The sequence below is a fragment of the Hemitrygon akajei genome, chromosome 29 (assembly GCF_048418815.1).
Source record: "Hemitrygon akajei chromosome 29, sHemAka1.3, whole genome shotgun sequence".
Lineage (NCBI taxonomy): Eukaryota > Metazoa > Chordata > Chondrichthyes > Myliobatiformes > Dasyatidae > Hemitrygon > Hemitrygon akajei.
Genome location: NC_133152.1, coordinates 3,289,880 through 3,308,573, shown reverse-complemented (window position 1 = coordinate 3,308,573; position 18,694 = coordinate 3,289,880). Strand labels below are relative to the sequence as shown.

Here is an 18,694-nt window from a genome sequence, read left to right as displayed (position 1 = left end):
TGGGTTAGACTGGGTCGAGTTCTCAGAAATACAGAGCAGAGTTTGTTCCCTACCTGGTGATTGCTAGTTAGAGGGGTGCCCGTCCGGTACCACGTGATCCTGGGCTGTGGATGTCCTGTGACCTGGCAACGCAACTCCACCATTTCTCCCTCGGTTACAGAGGTGGGAGAGGGGTAATCCATCACAGTCGGGGGCCGACTTTCTGCTGTGGGAGGGTGGAGATGAGAATGAGTCAAGCAGATTCAAAAGTGTATGATATAGCTTTTGTTAGTTACACAGGAAGAGTCTGCAAATCAACCCCTCAAACTTGCTCGCCAATCAATAAAATCATGGCTGACTCAATCTAGGCCACAATACTGTTGGCCATGGAGGAGTTAAAATATGGAAGAAACTGACAAACACAAATGGGTCAATGACAGTAGAAGCAGACAAACCTATTGTCTTAGTTCTTGTTATGAGGTCAAAGGAATATAGGTTGCCATTTTGTGAAGCTGCTCTGCATCCTCCATTTTGTGAACTGAAGTTGCCTGGCTTGATCAATGTTTAAAGCAGACTAAATGATGCCCTAGGTAATTTGCTGGACTAGAGATAATTTCCAAATAAGAAGTTATTTGTGAGATGTTCTTTGGTTAGCTATAACATGCAGGTTTGTGATTGGTGGGGTCTGTGTCTGCCCTGAGTGATTCGAGCTGATTATTGATTTAAAATAAAGGGCCATAAAGAGCCATAAATTACCAGTTGTGACCTGTAGAAGGCGACAATAAATGGATGCTGGCTTGGACCAGAGCCAAAAAGGTGTTGTAAGTCAGTCAGATGACCCACAGCCAATAAAGTGAAAGGCAACATTTGAACTAGTAAAGAATTAATGTAAAAGCAGAGGCTTCAAGTAGAGATAAATTTGAAGATTCATTATCAAAAGAAAAACTCCCATGCCAGGGGCTAGGAGAAGAAGGACCAATCATCTGGCCAACAGGAGATCCCTAGTTTGGTGTTATAAATTGGAAAAATATTCTGAGTGAGTATTGATATGAAGAGGAGAGTAGATCTCATGGTTGGGTCAACATGGTTACATTGTTGCTTGTACAGAGACAATAAAAAGTGTTCGCTTCAATTCAGAGTTGCCTTGTGAGTTTCCTAACCTAGTTCCATTGGTGAATGGTCAACATATTTTGGTGTCCCTGGATGGGCTAAAAAAAAAAGGTGTGGAACCCTAGTTTTGAGTTGAACCACCACTAGGTCAGGATATTAAAATGGGACAAAGGAAGTACCAGAAGAACCCAGGGGTTTGGGGGTTTGGAGGATTGGAAAATGGCCCGATTATGAGGAACAGATAGGAATGATTGAGATTGGAGGGTCAGGTGCCCTGAGGGGATGCATTGTGGAAAGCAGTTAGTGAAAAGAAATCAAATAAATTACAAGAGATTTAAAAAAATGCTGTTATAGTGGGATATACGTGGGAAAATCTAAATGAAGTGAAGAGAGGGAAACATACTGGCAGAGGAATTGTGTTTATGTAGGGAAGAGTTAAAGAGAGAGAGAAAAGAGCTGAAAAGAGGGGGAAAGAAAATGAAATGCTGAGGAAGCAGGGTCAGGTGAATTTGATACATGACTCAGTTTCAGGCTCAGTGTGAATGTGTAATGAGAGAAAATGAGAAAAGAAGAGGAACGGAAAGTGTCAAGTACAAAAATAGAGGAATGGAAAAGTCAGTGTCAGGATTTACGGACTGTTATGAATGTTGTGCAAAAATTGGCAGCTGAGAAGAAAGGCAGTACCAATCACACAAGTATTTAAAACAGGTCAAAAAGCTGCAAAGTTAATTCTCAGCTCATAGAGGGATGATAAGTGCATTTTAAATCTGGCTGTTGGAGAACAAACATGTTACCACATTTACTGCTAGCTAAGACAATAAGGAAAATGTCAGTGATTTACAGATCAATAACTGAGGGCTTATTCAGATGTGTACCTACCGCTCTTCCTCCTAACTTTCACTTTACTGCACAGCTGGACAGAATTATTAACCATAACGCAGCTATTATTAGACAATGGGATGAGTGATCCAAGTTATTAAACATCATGCGGATTTAGCTAATGATGTTTTCGAGTAAGGTTCGGAACTGGGGTCTGAATGTTAATGTACATCCTTGATTCATATTATTTCACATGTAGTTATTGTTCTGCTCTTTGTTCTAACAGTAATTCGATGTATTTTCCCAAGTATTTATTGATGCAACTTAACCAACTTAAGTGTTTGTGTGCTAAATACCATTTTGAATCTCTTTTTGGTGATTTTGCCTGATTTCATGCCATAATGTTGCCTGTAAGTATTATTAATTGTTGTTACATCAGAATCAGGTTTATTTGTCATGAAATTTGTTAACTTAACAGCAGTAGTTCAATGCAATATGTAATACAGAATGAAAATAATAATAAATAAATAAGTAAATCAATTACAATACGTGTATATTGAATAGATTAAAAAACATGTAAAAACAGGAATATTCTATATTAAAATAGTGAGGTAGTGTTCAAGGGTTCAATGTCCATTTACGAATCGGATGGCAGAGGGGAAGAAGCTGTCCCTGAATCGCTGAGTGTGTGCCTTCAGGCTTCTGTATCTCCTAAATACTTGATACCATAATTAGGAACTTTTTTTATCACATTTCTTTTATATGCTTTTGCATTGATAATATTTGTTTAAATATGCCAGTTATTTGATATAGTTTTATCTATGCTTACAGTCTATGGTATTTTGTTAGTATCTTTATTGGTATTATTTGATGCAGTCATGAATGCTGGTGTTCCTTTTGTACTGTATTCACTCAGACATATAAACAGCAGTATGAGCCCCAGAATTTTCTGTGGATCCAAAGGTTGTTGAGTGGTCAACAATATTATTTTTCCAATTGTCTATCCATAGACATTGTGGAAGGACACACCAAGACATTAATTTCATGATGATTACACCTTGGAAAACTGTGATTTAGGATTAACCAGGGAAGCTAACATAGGCATTCCAAGATTATTCCCCCCACTCTCTTTTGAAGCGCCGCATGCAATTACATATATTTCAATTGGAACCCACACAAAAAATAGTGAAATTGTCAACAATTTATTAGATATAGCCTTATTAAGGGTTGTGCACAGGCCACATTCAAATTGATTTTATGTTGCTCCTGCCAAGAACTACATTCATCACCTATTTTGTTATTGTACAGACTATTGGGGAAAATGTCAGACCTAATCAGACTCCCCCTATGGCAGTACCAGCTACACAGTATCTGTCAAATGTAGGAGTGCGTGGTGAGCATAAGCAATCCCCTGTGTGGCTACTTCCCATAGCATCACAGATTCAGTCAGTACAATCCCCTGTGTGGATACTTCCCATAGCATCACAGATTCAGACTCCATCTAACCCTTCCCTCCTACTCAGTCCATAATATACCATTACTTAAAACAACGTGCCTGGCACCATCTGCCTCCTTTTTACTCTCACTCCTTATCTCTCTCTATCCTTCACCCACATGTTCCCGCATTGGCATTCCTCCCCCTCCACTCAATTCCAACTGCTCATCGCCTCCCTTCTCAACTGGACCCACCCATCAGCTACAAGCCCCTTCCCCACTCCTTTACACTGGCTGGCAAACATCAACACTCTTATTTCTGATGCAGGCTCATGATTGGAAATATCAACTATTCCACTCTCTTCACATATGCTGCCCAATGTGCGAAGAAAACGTAAGTGTCCAGAGACAGATTATTTGATAAGCAAAATTCCTGTTGTGCACAATTTCACCTGGATATGATCACCAGTACGGATAAAACCACCTTAATATGTGATATACTAATGACAAAGAGGTAGCAATAGATCCAATTCCTGGGTATTGGTCTGATTGGGTAATTTGCCATTAGCTCTGTGATCCGTAAGCTTCCTTTAAAAGCCTAAATAGAATCACATCAGAGATTTCTTGGAATCCCAAGTTAGCAACATCCTTTGGATAGTTCTCACCTTTTCAATTCCCTCCTCCAAGATTAGGCATGCTGATGTATTATTTGCTGCAGCCAATTTCCTGATAATGATTTCACTTGTAAATGATGAGCAATATGATCTAACCCAGTAAAATTGCTCGACCAGAACATTTGTAAATGAAACAAAAAAGAACACTAATGGATCCAATGTCTTGGCTGCAGATTTGAAATGCTTTCACTCCTTATGTAATCCCTGAGATGGGCTCCTTCCTTTATACTAGTCTTTAATATTTAAATTGTTTCTGGGAAGATAGGGAACCTTGTTTGTGCAAACCTTGGTTATAAATGTTCAGGGTACAGTTTGTGTAAACCTTGGTTATAATGTTCAGGGGTACAGTTTGTGCAAACCTTGTTATAATGTTCAGGGGTACAGTTTGTGCAAACCTTGGTTATAATGTTCAGGGGTACAGTTTGTGCAAACCTTGTTATAATGTTCAGGGGTACAGTTTGTGCAACCGAAGGTTTTGGAGAATGATGGTAACGTACATGTTGAAGTGATGGAGACAGAAAATTTGATTTCCTGCATTCCAAGAACATTTTCAGCACGGCAGATGTAATCCCCAGTGTCAGCAGGAGTCAGATGAAGGATGCGCAGCACGGGACCTTGCACCTGAAGCAATAAGAGGAAAATCAGAGCCTCTGTCATTCACATTCATAAAAACTAGATCCAGTGCTCAGAAATACAGAGCAGAGGTCGTTCCCTACCTGGTGATTGCTGGTTAGAGAGCTGTCCGTCCTGTACCATGTGATCCTGGGCTGTGGGTGTCCTGTGACCTGGCAATATAACTCCACCATCTCCCCCTCAGTTACAGAGGTGGGAGAGGGGTAAACCATCACAGTCGGGGGCTGACTTTGTTCTGTGGGAAGGTGGAGATGAGATTGAGACAGGTAGATGAAAGTGGACAACATGGATTCTTTTTGTTACATTAGAGTACAAGGAACAGAATGAGGAGAAGATGAAATGGCAGTTCAAGCCTGCTCTCCATTTCAGTAAGATCGTGCTCAACCTTGGCCTCAGTTCCGTTTTCTTGTGTTCTCTTCATAACCATCAATTCTCCTGTAAGTTCACATATCAATGAATGCCCATCAATACATTCCATGAGTCTGCCTCCACAGCCCCTGGAAATGGAGAATTCCAATTCACTTACATTACATGAGGAAATTCCACCTCACTTCAGTCTGGACTAGTGTGACTCCTTATTCTGAAACTATTCTCCCTGTTCTAGAATCTTTGACTAGAGGAAACACCCTTGTACAAATCCACACTGCTAATGTGCAGAATTTACATTCTGTATGTAACCTTTATCCTTTTCATGGTTCTCATCAACCTTCATGCACGAGATGGGACATCACTAACAATGCCAGTGTTTACTGTCTATCATTAATTGTCCTTAAATCAGAGAGACAATCAAAAGTTAACCACATCAATCACATTGGAATTGCATTTTTTTTTCTGTTATTGTTATTTACAATAATCTGTTGCTTTACTATCACTGTTGTCAATTCTAGTTTTTTATGCTCCACTTTTGCTGAACTAATTGAATTTATGCCCCACAGGTGCCATGGTAGAAGCCAAACATGTCTCTGGATCAAAGCTCTGGACTTATAGATACCAGGCACAAGCCATGATACATTAACAATCATGTCTCATGGCCACAATCCAAGTTTCAACCTCTTGCTAAATGTTGCAGCATGAGCTTGTTTTTTTAAGTGCCACTGATGCATTGCTAAATGTGTGGAGATGATGCAAGGTGCATTGCCATTTTTATCTCCCTCTGCCATTAAGGTCTGACACTCATCTCAGTAATCACTACAGAAATAACACTGCATTTAAGAGACAGACTCATAGAGAAATAGTACCTTCAGAAGAAGACCGACCCGACCATGCACATAGCCTAATCCTATTTCAATCCTATTTCCACACATTCTCCTAGCAGCTCACAGATCCCACGTTGTTTTCATTATTTAGGGATACAGTACAATAACAGACCTTCTTGCCTATTGAGTCTGAGCTGCCCAGTTATACCACGTGACAATTAACTGACCAACCCGTACATCTTTGGAACATGGGAAGAAACCAGAGCACCCGGTGGAAGATCAAGCGGTCATGGGGAGAATGATCAATCTCATTACAGACAGCAGTGGAACTGACTAATGTTGACACGTTAACTGCTACGCTACTGCGCTGTCCCTTCTGCACCATTTTTACACATGACTGTGCCCAAACTCTTAATGGGGTCACTTCCAATTCATTTTTGCCAGTTTTATGAACTCCACAGAGGCTTGAATATATTTGCATGGTGTCTACATTTTATGCTTTCAAGCATAGTTTTCATAAACATCCACTATGAAAACAATCTCTCTATCCTGTTTATGCAAAGCAATACTGAGATAGCTGCACAAACTTCGTGTTCAGCAGCAACGACCTTTATTTGCAGCTAATTGTCTAGTCTAAACTCTGCAGATTAGTAAAACATCCCCCTGCCAATCTGGTATCGGTCTGACTGGATAATTTGCCATTAACTCTGTAGTCTGAAAACATCCTTTAACGGTTCACGTTGAATTCCATCAAAGGCTTCCTGAAATATGAAATTAGCAACATCCTTTGGTCAGTTCCTGCACTTTCAATTTGTTCCTGCAAGATCAGGGGACAGTACAGAAGTAGGGCATGCTGAGATATTATTTTCTGGGACCAATTTCCCAATAGACATGATTTCACTGGTAAATGGTCACCAGTGTGATCTAACCCAGTAAAATGCCTTTAATAGACAATTTATAAATGAAAAGAGAGGTAGCAATGGATCCAATTTTCTGGCTGCAGATTGGAAATGTTTTCCCTCCTTAAAAATTTAACTATCTATTTGTGAGATGCACCCATTCCTTCTATAATACTCTTTAATTTTTAAATTGTCTCTTGAAAACCCTCTGAACTGATTTCCCTAATATTTAATGCTGAACACACTTTTCATTCCCAAATACAGTCACAATGTGGTTATAAGGGTGAAGGAAACAGTTCCTACAAGCCAAAAATTTTGGAGAATGACAGATAACATACGCGTTGAAGTGACGGAGACAGAAAATTTGATTTCCTGCATTCCAAGAACATTTTCGGCATGACAGATGTAATCCCCGGCGTCAGCGGGAGTCACGTGAAGGATGCGCAGCACGGGACCCTGCACCTGAAGCGGCAAGAGAAAAATCACAGCTTCCATCACTTACATGCACCATGACTCGATCCAGTGCTCAGAAATACAGAGCAGAGGTCGTTCCCTACCTGGTGATTGCTGGTTAGAGAGCTGCCCGTCCTGTACCATGTGATCCTGGGTTGTGGTTGTCCTGTGACCTGGCAATGTAACTCCACCATCTTCCCCTCAGTTACAGAGGTGGGAGAGGGGTAAACTATCACAGTCGGGGGCTGACTTTGTGCTGTGGGAAGGTGGAGATGAGATTGAAACAGATGGATCAAAGTGGACAACATGGATTCTTTTTGTTACATTAGAATACAAGGAACAGGATGAGGAGAAGGTGAAATGGCAGTTCAAGCCTGCTCTCCATTTCAGTAAGATCGTGCTCAACCTTGGCCTCAGTTCCATTTGCTTGTGTTCTCTTCATAACCATCAATTCTCCTGTAAGTTCACATATCAATGAATGCCCACCAAATGTCCTCTTTTGGAAGAGGACAGCGAGGCTTTGAGAAGAAGTGCGGCGGCGGCCATTTTCAAATTGCTTCTCAGATCGGAGTTCTGAGAGGCGGGACTGCGCAGGCGCGTGAAGGAGGCCTGGGAAGGAGGGAAGATATAAAAAGAACGCAGCCTTAAGCAGCGGGCAGCTTCATTTGCTGGCAGCAGAGTGAGCCGGGAGCAGAGTGTAGGGCTTGGGCTCAGAGGGCTTAGGCGGAAGAGGGCACAGTAGGTTTATCTTTTAGTTCTCCTTGTTATTTTCAGTTATTCGGGAAGTATGAGTGTGAGGGCAGCTTCTTGTTCTCGCTGTCGGATGTGGGAGATCCTGGAGTCTCCGAGCCTCCCGGACGTCCACATCTGCGCCAGGTGCGCCGAACTGCAGTTCCTGAGGGACCAAGTTAGGGAACTGGAGCTGGAGCTCGATGACCTTCGCCTGGTCAGGGAGAGTGAGGAGGTGATAGAGAGGAGTTACAGGCAGGTGGTCACTCCGGGGCCACAGGAGGCAGATAGGTGGGTCACGGTCAGGAAGGGGAAGGGGCAGGTACTAGAGAGTACCCCAGTGGCTGTACCCCTTGACAATAAGTACTCATGTTTGAGTACTGTTGGGGGGGGGACAGCCTACCTGGAGGAAGTGACAGTGGCCGGGCCTCCGGCACAGAGGACGGCCCTGTAGCTCAGAAGGGTAGGGATAGAAGAAAGAGGACCATAGTAATAGGGGACTCGATAGTCAGGGGTTCAGACAGGCGGTTCTGTAGAGGTAATCAGGAGTCCCGGATGGTAGTTTGCCTCCCTGGTGCCAGGGTACGGGACGTTTCTGATCGCGTCCAAGATATCCTGAAGTGGGAGGGTGAGGAGCCAGAGGTCGTGGTACATGTAGGTACCAATGACATAGGTAGGAAAGGGGAAGAGGTCCTGAAACGAGAGTATAGGGAGTTAGGGAGGCAGTTAAGAAGAAGGACCGCAAAGGTAGTAATCTTGGGATTACTGCCTGTGCCATGTGACAGTGAGAGTAGGAATGGAATTAGGTGGAGGATGAATGCGTGGCTGAGGGATTGGAGCAGGGGGCAGGGATTCAAGTTTCTGGATCATTGGGACCTCTTCTGGGGCAGGCGTGACCTGTTCAAGAAGGACGGGTTACATTTGAATCCTGGGGGGACAAATATCCTAGTGGGGAGGTTTGCTAGGGCTACAGGGCAGACTTTATACTAGTAAGATGGGGGGGCGGAAATTAATTTGAGGAAACTATGGGCGAGGAGGTTAGTTCACCAGTAGAGCAAGTAAGTAGACAGTGTGTGAAGGAGGAAAGGCAGGTGATGGAGAAGAGATGCGCTCAGCCTGAAGATGTAGGGGAGAAGAAAGAAAAGGATAATAGATTTGAATGCATTGCTAGGGATGAAAAGAGAGGAGGAGGTGGAGAGTATCTTAAATGTATCTATTTTAATGCTAGGAGCATTGTAAGAAAGGTGGATGAGCTTAAAGTGTGGATTGATACCTGGAATTATGATGTTGTAGCTATTAGTGAAATATGGTTGCAGGAAGGGTGTGATTGGCAACTGAATATTCCTGGATTTAGTTGCTTCAGGTGTGATAGAGTAGGAGGGGCCAGAGGAGGAGGTGTTGCATTGCTTGTCCGAGAAAATCTTATGGCGGTGCTTTGGAAGGATAGATTAGAGAGCTCCTCTAGGGAGGCTATTTGGGTGGAATTGAGGAATGGGAAAGGTGTAGTAACACTGATAGGAGTGTATTATAGGCCACCTAATGGGGAGTGTGAGTTGGAAGAGCAAATGTGTAAGGAGATAGCAGATATTTGTAGTAAACACAAGGTGGTGATTGTGGGAGATTTTAATTTTCCACACATAGATTGGGAAGCTCATTCTGTAAAAGGGCTGGATGGTTTAGAGTTTGTGAAATGTGTGCAGGACAGTTTTTTGCAACAATACATAGAAGTACCAACTAGAGATGGGGCAGTGTTGGATCTCCTGTTAGGGAATGCGATAGGTCAGCTGACAGATGTATGTGTTGGGGAGCACTTCGGGTCCAGTGATCACAATAGCATTAGCTTCAATATAATTATGGAGAAGGACAGGACTGGACCAAGAGTTGAGATTTTTGATTGGAGAAAGGCTAACTTTGAGGAGATGCGCAGGGATTTAGAGAGAGTGGATTGGGTCAAGTTGTTTTATGGGAAGGATGTAATAGAGAAATGGAGGTCATTTAAGGGTGAAATTATGAGGGTACAGAATCTTTATGTTCCTGTTAGGTTGAAAGAAAAGGTTAAAGGTTTGAAAGCGCCATGGTTTTCAAGGGATATTAGAAACTTGGTTCGAAAAAAGAGGGATGTCTCAATAGATATAGGCAGCATGGAGTAAAGGAATTGCTCGAGGAATATAAAGAATGTAAAAGGAATCTTAAGAAAGAGATTAGAAAAGCTAAAAGAAGTTACGAGTTTGGTTTGGCAAATAAGATGGAAGTAAATCCGAAAGGCTTCTACAGTTATATTAAAAGCAAGAGGATAGTGAGGGATAAAATTGGTCCCTTAGAGAATCAGGGTGGTCAGCTATGTGTGGAGCCGAGGGAGATGGGAGAGATTTTGAACGATTTCTTCTCTTCGGTATTCACTAAGGAGAAGGATATTGAATGGTGTAAGGTGTGGGAAACAAGTAAGGAAGTTATGGAACCTATGACAATTAAAGAGGTGGAAGTACTGGCGCTTTTAAGAAATTTAAAAGTGGATAAATCTCCGGGTCCTGACCGGATATTCCCCAGGACCTTGAGGGAAGTTTGTGTAGAGATAGCAGGAGCTCTGATGGAGATCTTTCAGATGACATTAGAAACGGGGATTGTGCCAGAGGATTGGCGTATTGCTCATGTGGTTCCATTGTTTAAAAAGGGTTCTAGAAGTAAGCCTGGCAATTATAGACCTGTCAGTTTGACATCAGTGGTGGGTAAATTAATGGAAAGTATTCTTAGAGATAGTATTTATAATTATCTGGATAGACAGGATCTGCTAGCATGGATTTGTGCGTGGAAGGTCATGTTTGACAAACCTTATTGAATTTTTTGAAGTAGTTACGAGGAATGTTGACGAGGGTAAGGCAGTGGATGTAGTCTATATGGACTTCAGCAAGGCCTTTGACAAAGTTCCACATGGAAGGTTAGTTAAGAAGGTTCAGTCGTTAGGTATTAATGCTGGAGTAATAAAATGGATTCAACAGTGGCTAGATGGGAGATGCCAGAGAGTAGTGGTGGATAATTGTTTATCGGGATGGAGGCCGGTGACTAGCGGGGTGCCTCAGGGATCTGTTTTGGGCCCAATGTTGTTTGTAATATACATAAATGATCTGGATGATGGGGTGGTAAATTGGATTAGTAAGTATGCTGATGATACTAAGGTAGGAGGTGTTGTGGATAATGAGGTGGGTTTTCAAAGCTTGCAGGGAGATTTATGCCGGTTAGAAGAATGGGCTGAACGTTGGCAGATGGAGTTTAATGCTGAGAAGTGTGAGGTTCTACATTTTGGCAGGAATAATCCAAATAGAACATACAGGGTAAATGGTAGGGCATTGAGGAATGCAGTGGAACAGAGAGATCTAGGAATAACAGTGCATAGTTCCCTGAAGGTGGAGTCTCATGTAGATAGGGTGGTGAAGAAGGCTTTTGGAACGCTGGCCTTTATAAATCAGAGCATTGAGTACAGAAGTTGGGATGTAATGTTAAAATTGTACAAGGCATTGGTAAGGCCAAATTTGGAATATTGTGTACAGTTCTGGTCACCGAATTATAGGAAAGATATCAATAAATTAGAGAGAGTGCAGAGACAATTTACTAGGATGTTACCTGGGTTTCAGCACTTAAGTTACAGAGAAAGGTTGAACAAGTTAGGTCTCTATTCATTGGAGCGTAGAAGGTTGAGGGGGGATTTGATCGAGGTATTTAAAATGTTGAGAGGGATAGATAGAGTTGACGTGAATAGGCTGTTTCCATTGAGAGTAGGGGAGATTCAAACGAGAGGACATGATTTGAGAGTTAGGGGGCAAAAGTTTAAGGGAAACACGAGGGGGTATTTCTTTACTCAGAGAGTGATAGCTGTGTGGAATGAGCTTCCTGTAGAAGTAGTAGAGGCCAGTTCAGTTGTGTCATTTAAGGTAAAATTGGATAGGTATATGGACAGGAAAGGAGTGGAGGGTTATGGGCTGAGTGCGGGTAGGTAGGACTAGGTGAGATTAAGAGTTCGGCACGGACTAGGAGGGCCGGAATGGCCTGTTTCCGTGCTGTGATTGTTATATGGTTATGGTTATATGGTTATTACATTCCATGAGTCTGCCTCCACAGCCCCCGGAAATGGAGAATTCCAATTCACTTACATTGCATGAGGAAATTCCACCTCACTTCAGTCTGGACTAGTGTGACTCCTTATTCTGAAACTATTCTCCCTGTTCTAGAATCTTTGACTAGAGGAAACACCCTTGTACAAATCCACACTGCTAATGTGCAGAATTTACATTCTGTATGTAACCTTTATCCTTTTCATGGTTCTCATCAACCTTCATGCACGAGATGGGACATCACTGAAAATCCCAGTGTTTACTGTCCATCTTTAATTGTCCTTAAATCAGAGAGACAATCAAAAGTTAACCACATCAATCACATTGGAATTGCATTTTTATTTCTACTATTGATACCTACAACAATCGGCTGCTTTTCAGTCACTGTTGTCAATTCTTGTTTTTTAAACTTCAGTTTTGCTGAACTAATTGAATTTATACCCACAGGAGCCATGGAGAAATCCCTGGGCTTTGGGATATCAGACTTATGCACAATACATACTTCATAGCCATTGTGAAGGTTTGACCTCTTGATAAATGCTTCAGCATGAGTTTGATTACTTTAAATGGAACTGAGGCATATCTGAATGCATGAATCAAAGTGCATTGTCGTTCATGTTTCCCTTTGCTATTAAGGTCTGAAAGTTTTCAGAACAATGAGTGCAGCAGTAACACTGTACCGAAGAAATAGTCACGGAAACAAGACCTTCAGCCCAAGTCCACCCTGTCCATACACATACACGAATACTGGAGCAATATAATTTTTTATTTTCCCAGCAGAAGCTGAACAGACCCCAGTTTGGCACATTTCTGCACTTGTACTTCTCCTAGATCTCTGATTTATTTTTGCCAGTTTCATGACTTGAGCCTTCAACAGAACTATATTTCATCATGTTTAGTCCGTCAATACAAGGGCATCCCTCTGACTGGCTCTGGGATCTGTAAACATCCTTTAAAAGCTCATATAGAATCCCAAGTCAGCAACATCCTGGGATGGGCTGCTTCCTTCCATAATACTCTGATAATTAAACTGTCCCTTGAAAGACCTCCGAAAAGTGTTTCAGTTAAAATGGGGCCCACCTCTGACCCCAAATGCAGTCTCAACTTGGTTTTAACGCTGAGGGGAACAGTTTGTACAAACCAAAGATTTTGGAGAATGATGGGTAACGTACATGTTGAAGTGATGGAGACGGAGAATCTGACCTCCTGCATTCCAAGGACGTTTTCAGCGCGGCAGATGTAATCCCCGGTGTCAGCGGGAGTCATGTGAAGGATGCGCAGCACAGGACCCTGCACCTGAAGCAATAAGAGGAAAATCACAGCCTCTGTCATTCACACTGGGTTAGACTGGGTCGAGTTCTCAGAAGTACAGAGCAGAGTTTTTTCCCTACCTGGTGATTGCTGGTTAGAGGGCTGCCCGTCCTATACCACGTGATCCTGGGCTGTGGGTGTCCTGTGACCTGGCAATGCAATTCCACCGTTTCTCCCTCGGTTACAGAGGTGGGAGAGGGGTAAACCATCACAGTCGGGGGCCGACTTTGTGCTATGGGAGGGTGGAGATGAGATTGGAGGTGATTGAAACTAGGCAACAGACGTACTTCTAGTTCTTGAAAAGCAATAAGTTTCTGGTAATATCCGGAACAACTGTACTATCTTTTCAAATAGTTAAACTGTCTCTCTGGGATAATGTGTTGTCCAGAGATATTTATTAAGGAATATGTATTTCTAGTTGGCTCTGTTCATACTACTCTTGACACTGAGCCTGGCCAATGAACATAAACCTGGCTATGGAGTTGAATACATAACCTATGTTTATATTTCAATGCCATATAAGGGAGTGATTCACTGACACACGTGCTTTCAGTTCCACTCCAATCCACTGGGACAATTCCAGATCTATAATCATTGTCAGACTACAATTAGTCATTCCAGCATTGATGGGAAAGAACAAAATGTGGTACAGGCTTGACCTTACAAAATGACAAAGATGCTCCACCCAACAATAATATTCTGACTGATCAAATACCCTTAATCCTCTTTACTACCCTTTCTCAAGGATTCCTGTGTTCACACATCTGTTGATCTCAGTCATTTAATGTGCACTGGCTGGTGTGATGCAGAATTTCAAAGATTAACAAGTGCGAGTGAAGAAACTCAGTTCAAAATTATATCCCAATATGTTATCCACTGGTGCTAGAGACCCATGGGGTGAATTCAAGTCAAACTTTGAAACTGGACAGGTGTTGGAGAACAGAGGTGTGGTGAGGTAGTGCCAACAGGAGGTATGGTGGGGTAGGTGAAGGGTAGTGTGGGGGGACAATGGCTGCCAGATTAGGGGCAGAGACTGGGTCAGTGGGTGAGGAACCAGGAAGGGCACATGGCAAAAAGTTAAAGGATGGGCTGGCATAGCAAATGAGCAGGGTAAGGGGGTGGGGGGGGGAATGAGCAATTCAGGAACAGCTTCTTCCCCTCTGCCATCCGATTCCTGAATGGACTTTGAAGCTTTGGACATCACCTTACTTTTTTAATATACAGTAGTTCTGTTTTTGTGCATTTTTACTTGTTTACTTTGCACATAGATTTATGTGTTTATTATTATGTTTTTTTTCTCTCTGCTAGATTATGTATTCCATTAAACTGCTGCTGCTAAGTTAACAAATTTCACGTCACATGCTGGTGATAAAAAACCTGATTCTGATTCTGAATTTGGTCTTTAATGATACAATAATTAAATACTGGCAGGGGCTCCAGCACTATCCCCTCTGACTGTCTGGAGGAAGATCAAATCTGGTGGGTTTGCAGCTGTATTAAAGCTGAGCGTTTCATTGGCATTGAGAGGATAAAATGCCCTCTTCTCATTGTTGCCATCAGGAATGACATACAGAAGCCTGAAGGCACATGCTCAATGGTTCAGGAACAGCTTCTTCCGCTCTGCTATCCAATTTCTGAATGGACACTGAACCCATGAACACTACCTCAATACTTTCTTTATTTCTGGTTTTGCACTTGTTACGAATGTGCCACAAATCTGAGGGGCCGAAGGGTAAAAAGTAGCCCCCTCCTTTTTGAGAATCGCAAGATCGCTATTAATTCGGGTCTGGGACCCAGGAAATGAGAGAGAGACGTCCAGAATACGCAGGTTTTGGAATGTGTCCTGGCCCCAGAAAGGCGGAACCATTGATAACGGCCATTGTCTCTTGGAGACGGAATTGTGTATTGAGTACTGTACTATTCATTGAAGCCCTCAGGGAATGACCAGAGTGGGCTGGTTGAGGGATTGCATCATCCCAACCTGATTGACATCTGAGACCCCGTGAGTAAGGATAAAAGAGGGTCTGGGGAACAACCCCTTTAGACGCACCAGGAGAAACGCTAGAAATCCCGTGACAGCGTTTAATAGCGACAGCCGGTGGAGGGCTCGCGTGTGTCTTTTCCCATTGCCTGGGATTGGGGCCTTACCACGGAAAAACGGCTTAGCTAAAGAAGAAGCCACCAACGAAATTTCGAAGGATCGACATCATAAAAAAGGAAAAGCTGGCAAGTTTCTAAAACCTCTCACTCTCTCTCCAACAATTGAAAACCCAGCGGTCCCCAAAGGCTGAAGCCTGTATGAACTGCATGAACTGAGTGACTTTTATATTTCCATCGGACAATACATTATCCCCTCGACAACGATACAGCTATTTCTTATTGATTATTATTATACCCGCACTTTTAGATTTAGTATTGACAACGTATATTATCTGTATGTTTGCATTGATATTATTTTTGTGTATTTTTACCAATAAATACTGTTAAAGATAGTACCATCAGACTTCAATGGACCTCTCTATCTTTGATGGTAAGTGACCCAGTTATGGGGTTCGTAACACACTACTTATGTAATTTAACTATATTAAATGTATTCACACATACAATGACTGTAATTCAGTTTTGTTATATTATCATGTTTTGCATTCTACTGCTGCTGTAAAGTTAACACATTTCACAATGTATGTCAGTGATATTACACCTTACTGAGGCAGCAGGATGAACAAAAGCCATTGGGAAAAGCAACTGCCACAATTTGTTTGGAGAGATCCTCAAGGAACAGGCAGGCCATCATTTCTTAGCAAGAAAGCCAAATCATATGAAGGCACAGACCTTCATTTGCTAGGTTGGGTGCTGTGTGCATTGTGTAATGCTATTTAAATTATTGGGCAGAGACCCATTAGAGACAAGGCCAATCCCTTCATAGATGGAAAATCTTTACTGTCTCTGAAGTGAAGTTTTATTATTGACCTGTATGGTCTGTCTATTATTGCCACCCAGATCCCAATCCAACTAGATAACTTGATGCTGGCTCCATGATCTTTAATAGCTAATCTTGGAGTCATACCGAATGAGAACTATGTCCCAAAGTTGGCAGCATTCTTTGGTAAAAATTCACTTATCCAAAGAAATGCTCATTATCTTCAAAGATATAATTGATTTTGGGACAGAACAGTAATCTGAAGGGACATACAGCACAACATGCGCTTCCTTGTAAACCTAACTGGTTTGTGAATCATCCCTCTTTCACAATTAATCCCATTCTGGGAATAGGATTAATATCAGTCCTGTTCCTACTCTCATTAGTTAGCTGCATTTAGTTGCTGTAGTTCCAGATCACTCCAATTAGGTACGTCCATCTACTACTCGAAATATCCTCCATGATATCCCGAGACAGTAAGTTTTAAATTTCTATTTCCCTTTGTACAGAAAAATTGCTTCTGAACTTCCCCCGAAGCAGTTTTAGGATTGTTCTTATTCACAATTCTTGCACTAGAGAAAAAAATGAACTATTTGATAAACATTTCGCACACATTCACTGTCCTGAAGAAAGGTCTCAGCCCAAAAAGTCGACCGTTCATTCATTTCCATAGATGCTGCCTAACCTGCTGAGTTCCTTCAGGATTTTGTGTGAGTCGCTTTAGATTTTGATCATCTGCAAACATTCTTCTGTTTATTTCACACACCTTACTCAGATCAGCTCTCAAACTTCTACATTGAAGGGGAAGCTAACTAACTTAATATGAACTGTCCTCATTAGTTAATGCTTATAAGTTCCTGTGCCATTCTCCTTGATAAACACAGAAAATGTAGGAAATACTCAGCAGGTCAGGCAACACCCATGCGGAACTGATTCAGGTCATTGACCTTACATCAGAGTCATTCCTCTGATCTTGTGCTAAACACACACCCAATGCAGACTGATAAAGTGATAGGTAGAACTGACTGCAGTGCTCCAGTTGTGACCTGGTGAAAGATCCTCACAACTGAAGCACATCTTCTTCATTCCGTAATCCAGGTCCAGTATTTCCTGGATCACTGCTTGTAGGTTTTAATGTTTTTCCTTGGATTCCCAATTCTCTGCCATTACATTTCCCAATTTCTTCACCAGATACTGACTGACATTTTTTTGACCAAGGATGGTGTTATATTTCCTTGCCATTAAATTGACAAACACTTTATCAATTTCTTTCTGTTGCTTCTTGCATCTATCTGCACAAAAACTGGCCATCATCCCCAACATCTAAAGCTGTGATATCTCAAAGAGATGCTGAAGAATAATTGGTTACATACAGGGTGAGGCGGTGACAGAGACAGTGAATTTGACCTCCCGTGATCCAAGGATATTTTCAGCACGGCAGATGTAATCCCCGATGTCAGAAGGCATCATGTGAAGGATGCGCAGCACAGAACCCTGAACCTAGAGTGTTGAGAAGAAAGTCAGGGACAAACATATTGATAGCTATATCAGACCACGGTTATGCCACTCTAAAGAGCTTAGGGTCAATGACTGTTTATCTTCTGACTGAGGGATCACAAATGTGATAAGAGCACATTTCAGTGGTGTGGGTGTGCATCTTCAGTGTTACCCAGTGACCTCAGCATTACCCAGTGACTTCAGTGTCACCCAATGACCTCAGCAGCTCAGTGTCACCCAGTGACCTCAGCAGCTGTGTGGAGTGGAGTAGCTGGTTCAATCTTGATTCAGTCTGCATGGAGTTTGTGTGTTCTCAGAGCCACATTGGTTTCTGCTGGGAATGAATGGGTTAGCACATGAAGTGTTTGATGGCTCTGGGCTTGTACTCACTGAAGGAAGAATCACATTGAAAACTACTGAAGGGCCTAGATAGAGTGGGTGTGGAGAGTATGTTTTCTATAGTGGGTGAGTTTAGAACAAGAGGGCACAGCCTCATAATAAAGGGATGTTCACTTAGAACAGAGATGAGGAGGCAGCGAGTGATGAATCTGTGAAATTCATTGCTATAGATGGTTATAGATGCCAAGTCATAGAGTATATTTAAAGCTGAGGTTGATAGGTTCTAGGGTGTCAATAGTTATAGGAGGAAGGTAGGAGAATGGTGTTCAGAGGATAACAAATCAGCCATGATGGAATAGCAGAGCAAACTCAATGGGCCAAATGGGCTGATTCTGCTCCTATGTCTGGTTTCCTCCTACATCACAAAGATGTGCTGCTTGGTTCAATGGCTCATCAGTGTAGTTAAGAGGCAGAATCACAGCTCATGGGTGGGTGAGAATAATTCGATAGGCCTGAAAGAAGGTGAATGGGAATGATGGATTGCTTTGTTAGGAGCTAGCCTGGAATTGATGGGTTAAATGGCCTCCTGTGTCAT

At 42.2% G+C, this 18,694-nt stretch overlaps 1 protein-coding gene across 6 annotated transcripts in view; it reads right to left on the bottom strand.

Moving 5' to 3' along the window:
* Positions 1 to 18,694, bottom strand: part of hspg2 (heparan sulfate proteoglycan 2) — a 528,874-nt gene that overhangs the window by 120,089 nt on the left and 390,091 nt on the right. For 4 of the 6 annotated variants that reach the window (XM_073031647.1, XM_073031648.1, XM_073031650.1 and 1 more), the window contains 8 exons: positions 17,637 to 17,763; positions 13,424 to 13,575; positions 13,205 to 13,328; positions 7,302 to 7,453; positions 7,083 to 7,206; positions 4,733 to 4,884; positions 4,514 to 4,637; positions 54 to 205 (listed from right to left, as the gene is read on the bottom strand). In XM_073031647.1, coding sequence (XP_072887748.1) covers positions 54 to 205; positions 4,514 to 4,637; positions 4,733 to 4,884; positions 7,083 to 7,206; positions 7,302 to 7,453; positions 13,205 to 13,328; positions 13,424 to 13,575; positions 17,637 to 17,763 — 1,107 coding nt within the window. The remainder of the gene's footprint in view (positions 1 to 53; positions 206 to 4,513; positions 4,638 to 4,732; positions 4,885 to 7,082; positions 7,207 to 7,301; positions 7,454 to 13,204; positions 13,329 to 13,423; positions 13,576 to 17,636; positions 17,764 to 18,694) is intronic. The other 2 variants (XM_073031651.1, XM_073031652.1) reach the window with 2 other exon arrangements.